Consider the following 21,388-nt stretch of genomic DNA (forward strand, 5'->3'; position numbering starts at 1 on the left):
ACTTGCTGTGTTCTTCAGTAGTAGCCTTTGGCCTGCAATGTTTGAAATCACTGTATAAGTTTTATAACATCCAAAATTAGTGAACTTTATTTTCTGTTGCTTTTTGCAAAAGTCTAATCTTTACTTTGCCTTCTGTATGGCACAAAAGTTAATTTGTAATTTAGAAAAATTCATTTGAAACAATCTGTTGACAATTTTTTAAGTATATAGCAAAACCAACTGGAAAAAAAATTCAAATGCACAAACAGGATTTGTTTTAAGTGACTAACAAAGATTCAATAAAGTTAGCCAAAGTTTGATTTTTAAAAAAGTATTATTCTATTGGATATAGGTTCCAATAATTCCAAAATATATTTTAATTTAGTCTGTGGACGTGGATATCACTGATAGGCAAGGATTTATTCCCCATCCATAATTGTCCTTCTTCAGGAGATGATGACATAAACTGCTGGAGGAACTCAGCAGCTCGATCAGCATCAGTAGGAGAAAAAGAATGACTGTTCTTAGCTGAAACTTCATCAGGACTGAGAAAAGCTAGTGTAAAGGAGACAGGTTAGGAAGCTTGAGAAGGCAGACTCTATTTCGTCCTTCCCACCCTGATAAAGAGTTTCAACTTACAACATCAACTATTCTTTTTTCTTCTACTGATGCTGCTTGACCCACTGAATTCCTTTAACAGATTGTGTTTAACTGCTTCAGACTTTCTGGTTCAGGTAATTCTATGGTACATCGACAAGAAGCGGTGTCTCAAGAAAGCAGCCTCCGTCATCACGGATTCTCCCCATCCGAGATATGCCTTCTTCTGACTGCTACGATCAAGAAGGAGATACAGGAGCCTGAAGACGAGCACCCAACATTATAAAGACAGCTTCTTCCCCTCTGCCATCTAATTTCTGAATGGATAATGAACCACAGAGAGAAAATCACTTTTTACTCTCTTCTTTTGCGGTGTTTTTATGAAAATGCAATTTATAGCAATTTTTGCACCTGTAATGCAAAATACTGCTGCCACAAAACAACAAATTTTGTGACACAGATTCATGACAATGAACCTGATTTTAATTCAGTTGTAATTCTGATTTTATAACATCATTTTGGACCAAATGAAGGAATGTCAATGTATTGTCAAGTCAGAATATTTTGCAGCTTGTCCAAAATCTTTCACTTTTCAAGATGTTCTTGACAGGACAATGAAGATCGCCTGAGATCTGCATGACTTTTTTGTGTTTGAATATAATGCCCAGTTTGATAGTAGAAGGTCTATCCTGATTTTATGACTATTATGTTGTAACATTGTGTTTTGATACAACTGAATGACTTACTGGAACAATCAGAAGTTCTTTTTGCCAAATTGTATTAGAAAAGCCTTCTACAAAAGGCATTGGAAATTTTGACTTTTTATGACAATCCAATAGATTTATCAGAATTAGAATTTATTGTCAATGACAAGTCACAAAATCCATTGTTTTGCGGCAATCATTTATATAAACCACCTTACAATAATAAATGTTTAAAATGCACAAAGAGTAAGACAGTGTCTTTGATTCATTGATTATTTCGGAATCTGATGGCAGCGGGGAAGAAGCTGTCCTTGTGCCACTAGGTGCTCGTCTTTATGCTCCTGTACCTTTCAATGGTAGCAGAGGAAGAGGGCATGGCTTGGGTGGTGGGGGTCCTTGAGGATAGAGGGTATTTTTTTTAAGACACCGCCTCTTGTAGATGTCCTTAATGAAGTCTGATGCCTGTGATGTCGCAGGCCAAGTTACCAACCCTCTGAAAATTTTTTCTTGTCCTGTGTGTTGGCATCTCCATACCAGAGAATAATGCAACCAGCCAGAATGCTCTCCACGGTACACCTGTAGAAGTTTTCGAGAGTCTTCAGTGACATACCAAATCTCCTCAGACATTTCACAAAGTAATATGCACTGGCAACTCTTTGTGATTGCATTGACATGGAGGGTCCAGGATAGATCTTCGGAGATGTTGACACCCAGGAATTTGAGGTTCTTGACCCTCTCCACTACTGAGCCCTCGATGAGGACTGAGTTGTGTTCCCCAAACTTCCTTCTGAAGTCCACAATCAAATGTTTGGTTTTGCTAAAGTTGAGCACAAGGTTATCGATGTGACACCACTCAATGAGCTGATCTATCTCCCTCCTGTATGCTTCCTCATTCCTGTTTGTGATGCTGCTGTCAACCATGGTGTCATCGGCAAACTTGTAGATAGTATTTCAATTGTGTCTGGCCACTCAGTCAGGGGTATATAATAAGAAGAGTAGTGAGCTAAGCACACATACTTGAGGTGTATCTATGTTGATAATCATTGAGGAGGAGACATTATTTCCAATTCATATTGATTGTGGTCTTCTGGTGAGGAAATAAAGGATCCAGTTGCAGAGTGGGGTGCAGAGGCCTAGAGTTTGTAGCTTCTTGAGCAGGACTGAGGGACGAATGGTGTTGAAGGCTAAGCTGTCCAGCCATATGTATGAGTTGCTTTTTTTGAGGTGATTCAGGTCTGACAAAAGAGCAAGCGATATTGCATTTGCTGTGGAGCAATTGTGACGATAGGCAAATTGCAATTGGGCCCAGACCTTTGCTTAGGTACATGTTAATTCTGGCCATGACCAGCCTCTCAAAACATTTCATGACTGTAGATGTTAAAGCTAATAGGCCATAGACGTTGAGGCAGCTCATACTGTTCTTCTTGGGCACTGGGATGGTTGATGGTCACTGTAATTGGTTTTTTTTAAAGTCCTTGAGTTATATATAACATGTAAACAGGCCCTCTGGCACAACTCATCCACACTGACTAAGATGTCTTCCTGAGCTGATCCCATTTGCCTGGATTTGGCCCATATCCCTTGAAACTATTTCTATCTACAACCCTCTAAATTTCCTTTAAGAATTGGAGTTGTATATGTTTTTAACATTCTTCTGGCTGCTCTTTCAATACACCCGCCACCCTCTGTGAAAAAAATGGTGTCAATCAGGTCCCTTTTTAATCTTTATATTAACACCTTAAATCTATCTCTAGCTTTAGATTTTTCTTTCCTGAGGCAAAAAAAGACTATGGCTATTTATCTTATTTATGCCCCTCATGATTTTATAAACCTCAATAAGGTCAGCTCTTAGCCTCTTTTGCTCAGGGAATATAATCCTAGCCTGTCTAGTCTCATCTTATTATGTACTCACTGATGAAGGCATGTGTATTATGTGCCATCGATACCATCTTGTTCAAGAGGCCATTTCTCTTCTGAATGATTAGACAGGATAGAAGTTGATAGGGTGGTGAAAAAGGCATATGGAGTGTGGGCTTCATTAGTCTGGGGATTGATTTCAAGAGCCAGGGGTAGTGTTCCAGCTCCATAAAGTTCTGGTTGGACCACACTTGGAGTATTAACTTCCATTCTGGTTGCCTCATTACAGGAAGGTTGTAGATTCAGTTATTTTCTCTAATTGACACAAGATCAGAAGTAGGCATGTTCAGTGATGATTGCAGAATGTTCAGTACCACTCATGACTCCTCACTTAATGAAACAGTCCACAACCAAATGCTAGGCCTGGGCTGAAAGGTGGCAAGTAACATTCACATCTCCAAGTAGTGATCAAAGCGACACATAATCCTCTCTGAAAAATATCATCCTTTTATGTTGCTGGATCAAAATCCTGAAATTTACTTCCTACAGTTTGGTGGGAATACAGGACTGCAACAGTTCAAAAATGAAGCTCACCATCATCTTCTCAAGGGCAATTAATGATGGGCAATAAGGTCTGGCTCAGCCTGTGAAACCCACATCTCTTGAATGAATGTAAAAAATATACCTTTTATCTGTAAATTAAAAAAAATAATGATTATGGTGCAGTTTAAAAATCAGTTGAATCCTGTTAAAATGGAATGGTCTTTTGATAAATTGAAATTTATCTCACCTACCACTGGCAATGCCACTGGAAAGCCATCATTAGGAACATAGGAAGTAGGAACAGGAGTAGGCGAAAAATTTCACATATGCTCAAAAAGTATATCTGAATTTTAACGTAATGATTGGGGATATTTAAATGTGGTATTGGAGCTTTTATTGGATAACTATTTAAGAGTAAAAGGGAAAAATGTTGGAAGAGTACTAAAATTGAATTGTACAATGCTTAATGAGGTTTGAATTTTGTTTTAAGATGGTGGTTTATGTGACTAATACGATGATAGATGTGAAGTTAGTTGATATTTGATGAAGGTTTATCTCTATAGAGAAAGTTTTTTTTTTCATCTTTTTTTCAAGCTACAATTTTTTTTAAAGAATTGATTATTGTTTAAGAATTTTTGATAGATAATGTTACTAACTTTACTAATTTTTTATATTAAGTTTGAGTTAAATATATGTTTCATCTTAACTCTGTTTGTTAAATATATGCATTTAAGTTTGATTTAAATATGTTTTTTAAGTCTGATATTTTAGTATTAATTATTTTTCTTTTTGTTAGTATTTTAATCGGTTATGTTTTTGGGTTTTTTTTGTAAGTGGGTTTTTTTCTCATATATTATTAACTTTATTAATTCTTCACTCTTTATTTTGAGGGGGAAAGGGAGGGTTGGACTAATTTGAGTTGGGTTATTAATGTGTAACAATTATTGGGGAGGGTATAGTTTATTTAGATTACTGATATTGTATTATAATTTTATTATTTTATTCTTAATTTTTTTTAATGTAATCCTATATGTTATTCATGTTATAAAATCTTAAATAAAGTTTAAAAAAAAACAAAAAAACATATGCTCAAAAAGTGGCTTAATTGGTATCATCCAATTTCTGTTTGATTTTCCAACTTTGGCATTTAATTTTATGGAAGCTTTATGCCATGCATTTTTCATACATTATAGCTTTAAAAGAATATGAATATGTGCCATAAGATAGGATTTGCAACATTTCAAATCTTTAATTTGATACGTTATTTCAAATGAGTATTGATGATTGAGTTTGATTTATTGGTAGAGTTTCTTGATTGCTGCATCTTTTTAATATTATATGTATCCATACTTGTTGAAATGAAATACTTATTTTTCAAATAAATATATACTATTGTTGCTGTTACTCACTTTTCATATTTTTAACAAGCAAATGCTAAATAAATAGAACACATTATGAATATTGATCTTTTGTAATACATTGATTACTGAGATGGATGGAGAACAGAACTCCAAAGATTTTTAAAAAATATTACATTTGTTTAATTAAAGGCTGTTCAAGGACGAGGAAGCGGGTTACAAGAAAGAGACTTGCGTGTTGATCTGGGTTTCCGAGGAATGCCAATGACTGAGGAACAGCGCCGGCAATTTAGTCCAGGACCACGCACCACCATGTTTCGTATCCCTGAATTTAAGTGGTCTCCAATGCATCAACGCCTTCTCACAGATTTGCTTTTTGCATTGGAAACAGATGTACATGTTTGGCGGAGGTGATAAAGCAGCTTTTATTTGTATCGAAAGCAACAGAACTCAAATTAACATAACATAGAAATGAATGAAGTAGTACTGCATCTATCCATTTGGCATTCACAAAATTCCCCAAACCTATTCATTTTTGAAATATGCTCTTTTTTAAGAAATGCAGCCAATTTAATCAGCATACATATAGGAAATGAATGACTGAAAAATTGCAAAATGTCACCCTACTATTCAAGAAGGGAAGGAGGCAGCAGAAAGGAAGTTAAAGACTGATTAGCCTGATGTCAGTGGCTGGGAAGATGTTGGAGTCAATCATCAAGGATATGGTTACGGAGGCACATGACAAGATAGGCCAAAGCCAGGATGGTTTCGTTAAGGGAAAATTTTGTTTGACAAATGTATTGGAATTCTTAGAAGAAGTGACAACTGGATGTTGCATATTTGGATTTTCAGAAGGTCTTTGACAAGGTGCTACACATGAGGCTATTTAACAATAACAGGAAACATACTAGCATTGGTAGATCATTGACTGATTGACAGGAAGCAGAGAGTTGAAATACAGGGGCCATATTCTAGTTGGTGGCCAGTTGCTATTGGTGTTCTATAGGAGTTGCTGTTGGGGCTGCTTCTTTTTATGTTATATCTTAATGATTTGGATGATGGAATAAATGGCTTTGTCACTGAATTTGTGAATGATATGAAGGTAGGAGAAGCAGGTTATGTTGAGGAAACAGGGATGCTGCAGAAGACTTAGATAGATTAGGAGAATGGCCAGAGAAGTGTCAAATGAAATGCAGTGTTGGAAATTATATGGTCATGCAGTTTGGTAGAAAAAAATAAATGGACAAACTATTTTTTAAATGGTGAGAAAATTGAAATGGACCTGGGAGTCCTTGTGCAGTAAGCCTGAAGGTAAACTTACATGTTGAGTTGGTGGTGGAAAGGATGTGATGTTGAGGCTTTATAAGTCACATGTGAGACTTCTTTTACCTTAAACTCTCTAATCAATACTGGTGCAATGCACAACACCTAATCCATTACAGCAATCCTCAAGTGGGCTCATCAAAAGCTGCTCTAAAAGGCCATATTATCTGCATTCTACAAATTCTCTTGCAATCCAGTCCGAACCTGGTTTTCCAAATCTACTTGCATGTCAAAATCCTCCATGACTACCATATCATTGCCCTTCTGATATTCCTTTTCTATTTGCTGTTGTAATTTGTTCGCTACATCCTGGCCTCTGTTTGGAGGTCTATATATACCTCCCAACAGAGTCCTTTTACCTTTGCCATTTTTTAATTCAACCCACAATGATTCTACATCTTCTGATCCTATGTCACCTCTTTCTAATGATTTAATGTTATTCCTTACAGACAGAGCCACACTACCCCTTCTGCTACCTGCCTATCCTTTCAATGTACTGTGTATCTTTGAACATTCAACTGCCAATGGCATCCATCCTTTAGCCACAACATCCCACTTGCCAATCTATAGCTGTTCAACAAGATCATCCACTTTATTTCTTGCACTGAATGGATATAAACATAAAACCTTTAGCCCTTTATTTGTTACTTTTTGACTCTGTATACCTGTAATATTGCATCATCCCAATGGCTGTCCTCTGCTTGTCCTTCCACACAAACTCCTTATCAGCATTAGCAAACCTCTCTGCCAGATACTGGTTTCCCTCTGTTCAAGTTCAACCCGTTCCACTTGTACTTCCCTGGAAAGGCTTCCATTGATCCAAGAACTTGAAACCTGGGCCCCTTCCATCTCCTCTGCCACTCATTTGTGTGTACTATCTTCCTGTCCTGGTCTTCCATTGCTCTTGACAACTGGAATAATCTAGAAATAACCACCTTGGAGATGCTGATCTTCAGACTCTTTCCTAACTCCCTAAACTTGCTTTGCAGGTCTTCTACCCCACTCCTACCCAGATCATTGGTACCAATATGTACCACAACCTCTGTTGCTCACCCTCCCCCTTAAGAATATTCTGCACCCGCTCAGAGACATCCTGGTCCCGAGCGCAAGGGAGGCAACACACTATCTTGGAATCTCTTTTGCGGCTGCATCATCTTCTGTTTGTTCCCCTGACTAAAGAGTACCCTATGATTATCTCTCTACCTGACTTCACCCTTCAGAGGTTCAGAGCTGACCGCAGTGCTATTGGTCTGGCTGCTGCTGCCTTACCCATATAAGTCATCCCCCTCAGCATTAGCCAATGGGGTATACTTGTTGCTGAGCGTATGGCCACAGGATAGCCATGCATTTCTTTCTCCCCTTTCTTCTCTCAATGTTCACCCATCTACCATCTGAATCTTGCACTCTGGGTATTACCACCTGCTCAAAAATCTTATCTATCCTTGTTCAGTCTCCTGATAATTCTCAATTCATCCAGCTCTAGCTCCAGTTCCTTAATACCGTCTTTCAGGAACTGGAGATGTGTGCATTTCCCATAGGTGTGGTCATTAGGGAAACCATCAGATTCCATGATAATTTTCCAATATCTTCCATATTATTGATATTAGGCTCATAACACTGTAATTATCATTTTAAAAGGTTGTAGCCCTCAAGTCATCTGGTAACTCACCTGTGGCCATCAAAGATTTAATAATCTCAACAGAAACCCATTCAATCTCTCGTTTCTTCCTATAGTAGCATGGGACAAATTTCATCCAGTCCTGGAGATTTATTCACCTTGAAGCATGGAATACACCTCTTCATTAATGGTGACTTGCGTGAGATGCCCAAGGTGCTGCAGATGCAAATAGGAAAATTTGAATTTGAAAAGCATGGATTTTCTTCTGTCCATTTGAAACAAATCAATAGAAATTGATTGTGGTGTGTATGTACTGTGTATTATATAAAAAATACTGAGTCTGAAAATAACACCTTTGCTATAATTCACATTACAATAAGAGAGAAGGGGATTTTCAAAGAAGGGAATGTGAATTATGATAATGAGAGTTTGATGTCTGACACATAATTACGATGAACAGATGCACTTAAATTCTTGCTTGCTGCAGCTAAACAGGTATGCAAAATACACTAAAACAGTGGTTCTCAACCTTTTTCTTTCCACTCATGTTCCACTTTAAGTAATCCCTATGTCATCTGTGCTCTGTGATAAGTAAGGGATTGCTTAAAGTGGTATGTGAGTGGGAAGGGAAGGTTGAGAATCACTGCTCTCGATCCAATTGTTAATGAAATATTTCGCTTGAGAAAAATTGTAATTGGCCCATTTCCTTTGGAGTTATGAAGCCTTGCACATAACGAGTCAATTAGGTACAATTAAAACAACTTTTTCTTTCCACCCAAATAGCACCTTAAGCAATCCCTTACTAATCACAGAGTACCTATGCCCATAGTAAATACTTAAAGTGATATGTGAGTGGAAAGAAAAAGGTTGAGAACCATTGCACTAAAACTAAATATAAATTAAACTTTAACAGGGAGAAAAATATGTAAGAAATGATAAGTATTCACTGCTGTTGTATGTGGAAAAATATGATGTTACAACATTGCTAACAGATCTTTGATAGTAGTGGGGAAGTGTTATGGTTAGGGTAGTACAGGAGATTCAAGAGCCCGATAGTTGTTAGAAAAAAAATTCACGACTTCTGCCTGAAGGCAGCAGTGAGAAGATTGTGAGTAGGATAATGGGGATCCTTTATGATACTGGCTGCTTTTTTGAGGCAGCGGCATATGTTGATATCTTCACTGGACAAGAAGGTGGTGTCCACGATGGATTTGGCTAGGTTTGCCTCTTTAAACAGCCTTTTGCATTCCTGGACATTGAAGTTTCCAAAGTAGGTTGTGATATAACCAATCAGTATACTTTCCAAAATACACCTGCATAAATTTGATACAGTATTAGACAACATGCCAAATCTCCCTAACAAGAGGAGGTGTTGGTATGTTTACTTCACGGTTGCCTCGATATGCTGGCCTTAGGAGATGGACATTCTGGTTGAGTGGTATCAGAATAACAGTCTTGGTCCTTTGATATACGGATGCCCAAGTCCATAGAACACTATGGCTCAGAAACAGGCTACTCGGCCCAACTATTATTCTGCCTGGACCCAGACTATAGCCTCCCCCCCCCTCCCCCCCCCCCATCCATGTACCTATCCAAATTTTTCTTAAATGTCAAAATCTTGAGAAATAAATATTCAATTTTCATACAAATTTGGAGCCCGTATATGCAAAGTTTAGGGTTAAATGTGTAAAAATGTACTTCTGGTTTCTTAAGATCTGTAATAATCTTCTTCCCTAAAGTGGTTTAATATAAATACTGTAAGATCCCAGTGTGTGAGCTAATCCTTTTTTCTTTATACTTTTCTTTCTCTTTATATAATGCATTTATATAACCATATATTATATCTATTGTTATTATTGTAACTTTTTTAATGGGAGGGGGGAAGAGGAAAGGGAGGAGGGCAGGTAAGGAAGAGGGGTTAATACCATGTAATCACTGTAATTTTAAAATTTAATTAAGTATTGAGCCTACAATTACATGGATGAAAATTTTAAATAAAATATTTTTTAAAATGTCAAAATCTATCCAACATTGACCTCTTTAGCTGGCAGCTTGTTCCACACTCTTACTGCTTTCTGCATGAAGGAATTGCCCCGATGCTCCCTGTAAACATTTCCCCTTATACTCGTAACCCAAGTCATCTAGTTCTTGTCTCACCTAACCTGCTTGCATTTACTCTACTTATATGCCTCGTAATTTTGAATACCTCTATCAAATCTTCCACATTCTTCGTTGCTCTAAGGAATAAAGTCCAAACCTTTTTAACCTTTCCTCGTAATTCAGTTCCTCAAGTCCCAGCAACATCCTTAAAAATCTTTGTTTGAAACTACTAATTTTGCATCTGTAATGCTGTTGCAAAACAAGAAATTTTGTGGTATGATTCTCTACCACTGTACTGCCAATGCCAACACGTGCATGCTCACTTGTCTCCTTCTTCCTAAAGTCCATAATAAGCTCCTTGATCTTGCAAACAATGAAAATAAAATTGTTGTTCTGACACCATTTGACCAAATTTCCTATCTTCTGACTCTTCCTTACTTATTATTTGATGAATAGTAAGTGTTGTCAGCAAATTTATCGATGGCGTGGGAGCTAAATGGCTATGCAATTGTGGGTATAGAGGGAAAAGAGCAAGGAACTAAGCATGCAGCCATGAGGTGCCTATGTTAATGGTCAGTAAGGAGAAGATGATGTTGCCAATCCATATTATTTGAGGTCTTCCAATAAGAACGTTGTAGCTGTCTGTGTATAGGATATTACATGCCTACTCCCACTTCTCTGTTCATGTATCCACATTATTAATAAATGTTTTCCACATGAGCTTTGATCAGTCAGGCCAGTGCATTTCCATAAGTAACTCAAAATGCTTCTGAAAAATTTGATTTGTTTTGATCAGGATATAAAAAGTTTAATGTTCATATCAATAATAAGAAAATTATATATTTCACGGTAGCCAGAATGATTGGTACCCAATTCATCACTTAAACAATTCATTCCCTTCATCTGCAGATGCCCTTGGCTGTAGTGTAGGTGCCTCCTTCAAAATGACACGGTCAAGACCCAGATTAGGGGAATTGCTTACTTGTGCATCTTTGCTCCATCTACTAAAACAGCTAGGATCTCCTGGTAGCCAGTCACTTCAATTCCACTTCCCTTTTCCATGCTGACATATCTGCCCTTGACCTACTGTACTGCTCAGTTGAGCCATACACACTTTGTATTCTCTCTTAGCTGTCTCCAACCCTATGGCATCAACATCAACTTCTCCAATTTCTGATAACTTCACTTTTTTTCTTAATTCTTGCTTTCTTCAGTCTCTCTGACCCCATTCCTCCCCTTTCCCTTCTCCTTCTCCTTGCCTCACCCCTACCTGCCTATCACATCTTTCTTCCTCTAGTTCCCCACCCCTTCCTTTCATTTTGTGATCTACTGTCCTATCAGAGTGCATCTTTCTCAGACCCCTGCCTCTTCCTCCTATCACCTCAGCTTTTTTTTCCCCATTTCTTTCCCCTCCACATGTGTTCACCTCTCACCTACCAGCCTGTGCTCCTCCCACTCCCCCACCCTTTTATTCAGATTTTAGCTCTTGTTATGCCTGATGATGGGTTATGGCCTGAAACACTGACTACCTATCATTTCCTTCCATGGATGCTGTTGACCCACTGAGCTTCTCCGGTTTTCTAGCTTTTGCAATTTTTCATGTTTGGCCTGTTAATAACTTGTGTGGGTTTCTTAAATACCACTTGCTGTTCACTTCCAAGTTGCATGCCTACCTGTCTTGGAAATCTTCCATTCATTGTTGTTGGGTCTTAGTCTTGGAACTTTGTTTTCAAAAGCATTATGAGAGGACTAGCACCAGAAGGTCGACTGCAGTATAAAAAGGTAATTCACCACCACCTTTTTAAAAGCATTTAAGCATGGACTACAATTGCTGGCCTTGACAGCAATGCGTAGGTTCCATAAAAATAGTAATGATCTAGCTGCATTCGGAAATTTTCTTTATTGTTCACAGGATGTGGACTAGAGTTGAGAACAGCATTTGTTATTACTGCACAGCTTGTCACGTTTGGCCATTTCAGAGCTTTATGTAAGAATCAAGTACATGAGTGGGTCTGGAGACCCAAGCTAGATGGTAGATTTAATTTCTGTAATGTTATTGAATCTGATAGACTATCACAGCAATATAGAATTTTCATTATTATTAGCACTATTTCTTGCTTTTCATTCCAAAATTAATTATTAATAAATTGAATTTAACTTTTACACTTTCTCTGGTAGGATTTGAACTTTGTGTTTTGATCTGGAGTCCATGCCTCAGAATACTAGTGCTTTGGACTTAATATTTTGATAATTTATACCTGAAAAAAGTACAGGGTTCCAAAAACTTTGACCTTATATTTTTGTTCAGGGATACAACTTGGAGAAGTGCACGTGTTCGAGTGTACTTGTTGCATGTACATAAATTCCAAGAATTAGTATTGATCTTTTTAAACCATATTTGAGCTGTTCACGTTGTTCATATCAAGCAAGCTCAGAAAATGGATGATATTTCTAGCTGAGTTAAGATCAATTATATAAGTTGTGTGAAGCAATGTGCAATTTCCTGGTCTGATTTACTTTCATCCAGAACTTTATTGGTCAGATTGACATGATGCAACATGGACATCCTTGTTTAAAAAGCAGTCCAGTAAATTTCTGAACTTGTATAATAAAGCTGATTTGGAAATCAAAGACTTTCCTTGGACTTGTGAGAATGATATTGTGGAAATTCTCCAATTCTGATACCTTGGTTTCTGTTGAGCAACTGTGAAGATTTAGGGGCTCCACATGCATGCTTGATTATTGGTGGAGTCATCACCACTAGTTATCTTCCCACTGTATGTATATTTGGAAGCAGAACCATATGAATATTATCTTTAGTGAGAAGAATCTGAAGGTGAAATGGTTTTTTTTTGTGCTGGGTGGGGCATCAGAAAGAGATGATCCAGGTTAGCCAATGAATCATCAATCATGGTTTCACACATCTTGTTCCTACACTTGACATTTGGCTTCCAGACCTAAACTGCTCTGCGATTCTTCCTACAAAATTTATCCATCTCCTGATTTATCTGTAAGCACATCAGTAAAAGTTTTAATCTTGACCAAGCTTACTTCTCCTTCCTTTATTTTTTGTTCTTTGGCTTCGGTGTCTGTTTTTTTCTTGTATTTGTGGTGTGGGACTTTTTAATATAGTATAACTTCGATTATCCAAAATGGTCAGAAAAACGATATTTTCGGAAATCTGGTCATTTTTAAAAAATAAGCCCAGTCGCAACAGCAAATCACTTGTAACAGTGTTTAAACAACAGCAGAGAGCAAGGGAAAGCTTTTTAAGCATGAAATAATGTTTAATTCTCACCAAAAAACAACCTGAACAAAATAAGATAAATCCAACAACAAAAAGTCTACTCAAAGGTTTTTCTAAAATACCAAAATTTTTTCAATTTGCGTCATCAATTTGGCTCTGGAGAAATTTTGGATAACTCAGGATTTCTGACTGTTTCCGATATCCTAATTTATCCAAATTTTTTTGGAGCTGAAATGACATTACTTTCGGGTCCAAAAGTTTGGGATATCTGAATTATAAAAATGATTAAAAATAGGAAATAGTCATAGAGGTAGTGAAGTTAAGTTGAAATAAAGCACTGGCAAAGGTGAACAACTAGAGCAATTGCCCTCTTGTCCTTTCTTAACAGTAGCTTCCAGATACCTTCTTAAATGACACAAAATTGGTTAACCAAAATGTTTCCGCACAGACTAGAAGGGCCGAAGAGTCCTGTTTCTCTGCTGTAATGTTCCATGGTTTCTTTGATGATTTGAGTTACTTGTTGAATCTATGTGTTTAAGTGATTTTACAACTTAATTCCAACTGGTAACTTTTTACTAATTTATGTTGTTACAGTCATACTACAAAGTCGGTGATGGATTTTGTGAATAGCAATGAGAATATTATTTTTGTGCACAATACAATTCACCTCATTTCCCAGATGGTAGACAACATCATCATTGCTTGTGGTGGAATTTTACCTTTGTTATCAGCTGCCACGTCCCCCACGGTAAGTAATAAGCATGATGTTGTTAGTGTCATTGAATACTGAAATCTTTTTGAAGTACCGATCTTTTGACATATTTATTCTGCATTGGGCTGATTTCATTGTATCATGCTTAAGTTATTAAAAGTTTTTAAAAATTTGTCATGTTTTTAAGCATTTCGTCAACCTCTAACCATTCTTTGAAGGTTTTAATGTGCAGAAATGTACATGTGACAAGAACAGGCAAACACATACTATATGTGGTAAACTGCATTCAGATGTGGACTAGGTTATCAATCCAGTCTCGGTATTAAATAAGCAGAGGCCATTTTAGCTGTGTGAAATCATAATTCTGTCTCAGGTTTGTAAATTAACATTAAAAATGTATTGCTTCACTAATTTATCCGTTGGCAATCATTTTATCAGAAAAAAAAAGATTTTTCAATTCTGGCAGCTTCACAGAATTGTATGAGCATAAGGGCTTTTGGACATGAACATGGAAGATGAGGTGACATGACATTTAATTTTCAGAATTTTTCATTTTAAATATTATGTATGCATTATTATCAGGCAAAGCTCATTTGTCAGCCAAAACCAAAGGAGCCAGGGAATGGTGTCAGTGATTTTTGACATCAGGGTAAATGAAGGGCATTGCTGGAGATGCCAGAATAAAGTGAAGAGATTCTAAGTGAAAAGTGGTTGTTCGCTTTGTGGGAATTGCCCTGTAATTAATTTACCAAGAGGCAAAGAGATTTCTACCATTTGTTTAATGGAGCATCTTAAGAGACAGCTGACTTACTGTTGAAAAATGTGCTGGAACAGGTGAGTATAATTTTTATGTGGAATATATTTTTCAATGTAAATATACTCTGGCGCCTTACAGAGGCAACTCTGCGAGCAGCTCTGATGGGAATAATCAAATATTCCTGTTCAGAACTCATAAAAAATCAAACAAAAAATTAGAAACATAAAATCAAACTTACCTGACAGCATGGAGGTCCTAAGATCACATAGAATCATCGGAACTGGTAGAATCGGCAATCTCCATCAAGCTGAGGGACCTTTAAACAGCTCATTCAAGTGCAACAATAACTCCACGGGAGTTTTAACCAGCTCAAGCAGGTGCAACAACTCCAGTGGAAACAACAATAACTCCAGAAGGTGCAACAACAACTCCAGCATTTGTCCCTCGAGCCAGATAAAGATGACCCAACAATGTGGATGCAGAGGTGGGGTGGGGTGGGGGGGGCGGGGCTACACGTCAAGCTGAGAATGCCACGATCTGAAGTTTCCACTCCCTTCCATCCTCCTGGCCAATATACAGTATTTGGAGAACAAACTTGATGAACTCCAAGCCAGACTTCAACATCAGGGAATGCTGTGCGATGTGCTTGACAGAAACATGGCTAAACATGGCACTGCAACCCAAGGGCTACTCCTTCCATCACACTGATCGAACATTGGCATCTGGAAAAACCAGGGAGGCAGCATTTGTATCATCATCAATTCATCTTGGTGCACAGCCGTGATGGTCATGTCCCAATGTACTCCCCCGACCTGGAACATCTGGTGATCAGGTGTTGCCCATTCTACGTGCCAAGGGAGTTCACCACCATCCTCCTGGCCGCAGTGTAGATTCTGCCCCAGGCTAACATCAGGCTGGCACTGGAGGGACTGAGCACTGTGATAAACAGCCATGAGTCAACGCATCCTGATGCCTTTCCGATCATTGTGGGAGACTTCAATCAGACCAACCTGAAGAAGTCTCTGACAAACTACCACCAACACATCACATGCGAGACCAGGGGAATCAACACACTCGGCCACTGCTACACCATCATAATGAATGCATACCGAGCCATACCACAACAATTCTAATCACCTGGCTGTACTTCTATTCCTGGCATACAAGGAAAGACTGAAGACCACAGCACCAGTGGTGAAGATGGTGAAGGTATGGTCAAGAGAGGCGGAGGAGCATCTGTAGGACTGCTTTGAATCAGTAGACTAGAATATATTCAAAAACTCATCCATAGACGTGAATGAATATCCAATAGGTGTCACAGACTTCATCAAGACCTGCATGGATGAATGTGTGCCCATGCGTAATTACCAGATGTTCCCCAACCAGAAGCCCTGGATGAATCAGAATTCACAACCTGCTGAGGGTGAGAACAAGAGCATTAAGGCTGGGGATTGGGATCTTTACAAGAAGTCCAGGTACGGCTTTTGGAAGGCCATCTCTGAAGCAAAGTGGCAATTCCGGAGGGAGATACACACCAGCTATGGCAGGGAGTGCAGGCCATTACAGTCTACAAAGTGAGGGTGAATACTATAGATGGCTGTGATGCTTCACTACATGATGAGCTGAACACCCTCTATGCCTGTTCTGAGACAAACCAAACAGTACCCACCAGAATCCCTGAAAAGGCTGAGGACCCTGAAATATCTATCTACAAGGGCAATGTCAAAGCATCATTCAAGAGGGTGAATCCTCGCAAGGTGTCAGGCACTGACGGCATACCTGGCAGGGTACTGAAAATCAACACCAATTTTAGCCAGACTGTTCACGGACATTTACAACCTCTATTTGTGGCAGATAGAGGTTCCCACCAGCTTCAAAAGGGCATCAATCATCCTTTGTACCCAAGAAGAGTAGTGTGAGCTAACTCAACGACTTCTGCCCAGTAGCACTAACTTCTATTGTGATGAAATGCTTTAAGAGGCTGGTCATGGCCAGAATTAACACGTATCAAAGTAATGATCTGGACCCACTACAATTCGCCTATCGTCACAATCACACCACAGCAGATGCAATATCGCTGGCTCTCCACTCAGCTCTAGATCACCTTAAAAACAGCAATTCATACATTAGGCTGCTCTTCATAGACTACATCTCGCCTTCAATACCATTATTCCCTCAGTGCTGGTCAAGAAGCTACAAACTCTAGGCCACTGTTCCACTCACTGCAACTGGATCCTTGACTTTCTCATTGGAAGACCACAGTCAATACGAATTGGAAACAATGTCTCCTCCTCCCTGATCGTCAACACAGGCTTACACCAAGAGTCTGGGCTTATACCACTGCTCTACTCGTTATATACCCATACTGCCAGGCACAATTTCAATGCCATATCTACAAGTTTGCCAATGACACTACAATTGTCGGCAAAATCACAAATGGCAGTGAGGAAGTGTACAGGAGGGAGAAAGATCAGCTAATTGAATGATGTAACAACAGCAACCTTGCGCTCAACATTTACAAAACCAAGGAGATGATTGTGGACTTCAGGAGGAAGTCAGGAGAACACGATCCAGTCCTCATTGAGGGCTCAGTAGTGGAGAGGATCAAGAACTTCAAATTCCTGGGTGTCATCATCTCCGAGGGTCTGTCCTGGAACCTCCACGTTGATGGAATCACAAAGAAGGTTGGTTGCATCACTGCCTGGTATGGAGATGCCAACTCTCAGGATAAGAATAGACTCCAAATGGTTGTTAACTCAGCCTACAACATCACAGGCACCAGACTTCACTCCATCGAGGACATCTACATGAGGCGGTGTCTTAAAAAATAAGCCTCTATTCTCAATGACCCCCACCACCCAGGTCATGCCCTCTTCATCTGCTACTATCAGGGAAAAGGTACAAGGACCTCAAGACGCACTCAGCGGCCCAAGGACAGCTTCTTCCCCGCTGCCATCAGGTTACTGAATAATCAATGAACCAAAGACACTGCCTTTTTGTGCACAATTATTATTATTGTGGCGGCCCGTAATTGTGGAGATCGGGCCGGCACATTGCGCGGCAGCAGACATGGACAGAGATCGCTAAAGCGACTACCAGGACAACGAACCGGCGGGGGCATCAGACCAACAGCCCTAAAATGGTGTTGGTCAAGCTGCCCAGCTAACTCAGCATAAACAGGCTGGGGAAGAAGGGCTTTCATACGCATGGACGTTCCTGCCCGCTATTGTTATTCATATGGATGACTCAGTCAATCAGCAAAAATGGCGGGAACTTGAACAGTATAAAAGAGTGAGGTTAACCTGCCACACTGTTTGTGTTTCTTTGTAGCAGTCGGCTACATTTTTATTGTAATGTTGTAAGATGGTTATAATATGTATGTTGTCACAAAACACTGAATTTCATGACTTGTTCATGACAATAAATCCTGATTCTGATACAAGAAGTTTAATAGTTTGGGGAATTTTTCCAAAATATATATCTACTAATGTGGAATTTTTTAGATTCCTGCATAAATTCATTTATTCTTGCACCCTGCACAGAGATCCATCTTTTTAATTATATATTTTTAATTTGTTGCTTTAATAATTGGAAGCCTTCAATCTAAATGAAACACCAACGTCCTCCTTTTTAAGCAGTTCCTCAAGTTTGAGGGTGACTTTCTTCTACTCTGGTTTTGTTAGATTCTAAGGTGGTTAGTGGGGCCTATGCGGAAACTGCAGACTCTTCCACATGTTGGTTTTGCAGGGATTGTATCTTGATGTGCACTTCTTCCATTATTTATGCAGGGCCTCTGTGCTCTCACTAGGCACTTTCAGGTGGCCAATTGCCCCGCATGTAAAGCCACATGTTTAGGCAATATGCGGCTGTTTTGAGGCCACCTGAATGTGCAGGAGGCGCTCTTGAGGCGAGCTACATAACCCTCCTCTGAGAGGGATAATCAGCTCAGCTCAGTGGCTCCCTCAGCCACCTGAATGCAGCTGGCTGAAAGTGGATGTTAAAGGGTCAGGCTGCTGATCACAGTTGACACTGGGCAGGAGCTGAGTGTGCTCAGAACCGCATCCTGTGCAGCTGTGTCCCTCAGGTGGCCAGCTTTAAATGATGCCACCTAAATGGCAATTTAAAGGGCCGGTTCTGCTTCTTCAGCCACATTCTTAACGTAGAATGCACTTGAAAAAGCCAACTGTAAATAATTGATTTTCATTACCATCCTGAATTCTCCAGTTTGAGGAATCACGAGTCAGTGGGGACATTACATTTTTTCAAGTAAACCTTCAAATCTTTTCCTTTGTTGCCTCATCTTGGTGAAGTTATGCTTTATTTATTCAGAGCATTGATGACATTCCTCTAAGGAAGGATGTTAATATGTTGGAGCAATTTTGTGAAGGTTTACTAGGCAAATATCTGGAATCAGGGAGCTTGTCTTGCAAATAAATTTCATACAGGCTAAGCTTATTATCCACTGAAATTTAGGATGTGAAGGAACTTGATTGAATCATGTTTACATGTTTTAGAAGCTATTTCGCACTCTGAGAGAATCAACAACTTCGGGAGTCACTTTTAAAATAAGTCCTGCAATATATGATTAAGGTCATTAATTTTTTATTTTCCCTGCAAAAACAGACAATTACACACTTTCCCACATTATCACCCCTTCATAACTTACCTTTGTGTCATCAACATGGTTTAGGACCATATATTTGCATCATCTACTGCAAGTCTTTATGCAAAGAATAGGAGGTCCCTGCTACTATCTCTCCAACACACACTCATTACGCTTTGTCAATTGGAACAAACTACTCTTGTTTCTAATTAATTGACTAATCCTCTGTCTATGACAACATGATCACTCTTGCGTGTGATCATCTTTTATTTTCCACAATTACCTTTAATTCAGCACCTTAAAAAAGGTCTTCTGAAATCTAATTATTGTATACCCACCAGCTTCCTTTTATCTACATGACATGTCACTTCAAAAAAACTCCCAACAAATTAGTCAAATATGATTTTCTTTACAAAACTGTTGAGTAGCTTTGAGATGTTACTTAGAGTTTAATATTTAAACAAGTTATTTTGCTAAAAGCTAAAAACATTGAAGTAATGGATAAAAATTACCATGAAGTCTTTGATGGTTCATGCTGTACCTTGAACTGTAGGGACAAATGGCTGGTAATTTCATCGCAGCAGAAGGTCTACTCACTATCTCTTTTTTTAAAAGTATCCTCTGTCACATTTCCATATTACATTTTGTCAGCCAATTTAAGACTTGCAGAATATTACCATTATACCTCACTATTTACCATGTTTTCATACTTGTCATCTGCTAAAATATTAATTTTATTCTGCACATTGATGACTAAAGCACTAGTATATATCAAAAGTAGATGGTCATTTCACTACATCGTTCTTCAGGCTGGAAAATCACCTTTTTACCATTACATTGTGTTTTTCTACTTCAAACCATCTTTTGTCCATAGTGCAGTTAATTTTCAATTCAACAGGAGTCAAATTTCCTCAACAGTTTTTTTTTATGTAACTTTTTCACAAGCCTTCAGAATCTCATGATGATAATGTCTACCATGACCCTTTCAGCAGCTTTCTTAATTACCTCATCAAAAAAAAATCAATTGGGTTGGAAGGAACTGTAACCATCTTATACGTCCAAAATTTAAATATATTTTCTAAAAAATCAGTTGAATGTGATTTCCTTTAGCCTAAACATGCTTTGTTTGCCCAAACTTTGTAGAGCCTACTTATTTTATTTCCAGAACTTTTTTATAAAAAGTTCCTTCACAACCTTCACAGCTTATTCTGGGACCAATTTTTATGCAAAAATTGCCATTTTCTAGCATTGTAAGTAGGTCTCAGATTGTGACAAGTCCTTATGCAATTATAGCCCTCATTCTTAGGTACAATTAATCAGAACTAGTTGCTTTGAGTACAGCTAATTATTTTGGTATCTGCACCTTATCAACATTCACTCTATTCCTAATCATGATTTCATTGCTTTCTGAAATTTGATCAAATTCTTCCTTGGTAGAGAGAGATATAAAATGCTCTTTTCTTATTCCAGCTGTACTTTCTACCTCATTTCCTAAACCAACTTCTTTATTCATTATCTGCCACTATCCACTTACTGTTTGCATAACTATAGAATACTTATGGATTTCATTTTTTGTTATCTGCTATTCAATTTCTCTGTCTTAGTCTTTCATCTTTTTTAAAATTTTCTGTCATTCTCCTTCAGTTTACTGCAGTTGTCTTGTTCAATCTGGAGTATTCCCCTGACACATTAAGTACCTTCCTTTTTCCCTTAATTACCTTTTCTAACTCATTTGTCATTTGGGGGACTCTGACTTTTGCTTCATTCTGGTGGGAATGATGTAGCCAGTTCTTTCTTTGGCTTGGCTTCGCGGACGAAGATTTATGGAGGGGTAATGTCTACGTCAGCTGCAGGCTCGTTTGTGGCTGACAAGTCCGATGCGGGACAAACAGACACGGTTGCAAGGGAAAATTGGTTGGTTGGGGTTGGGTGTTGGGCTTTTCCTCCTTTGTCTTTTGTCAGTGAGGTGGGCTCTGCGGTCTTCTTCAAA

At 38.6% G+C, this 21,388-nt stretch overlaps 1 protein-coding gene across 26 annotated transcripts in view; it reads left to right on the forward strand.

The window, feature by feature from the left end:
* Nucleotides 1-21,388, forward strand: part of nbeaa (neurobeachin a) — a 1,045,297-nt gene that overhangs the window by 503,718 nt on the left and 520,191 nt on the right. For all 26 annotated transcript variants that reach the window (XM_069891655.1, XM_069891654.1, XM_069891651.1 and 23 more), the window contains 2 exons: nt 5,231-5,448; nt 13,921-14,074. In XM_069891655.1, the coding sequence (XP_069747756.1) occupies nt 5,231-5,448; nt 13,921-14,074 (372 nt within the window). The remainder of the gene's footprint in view (nt 1-5,230; nt 5,449-13,920; nt 14,075-21,388) is intronic.

This window comes from Narcine bancroftii, chromosome 7, assembly GCF_036971445.1.
Source record: "Narcine bancroftii isolate sNarBan1 chromosome 7, sNarBan1.hap1, whole genome shotgun sequence".
In the NCBI taxonomy this organism is placed as follows: domain Eukaryota; kingdom Metazoa; phylum Chordata; class Chondrichthyes; order Torpediniformes; family Narcinidae; genus Narcine; species Narcine bancroftii.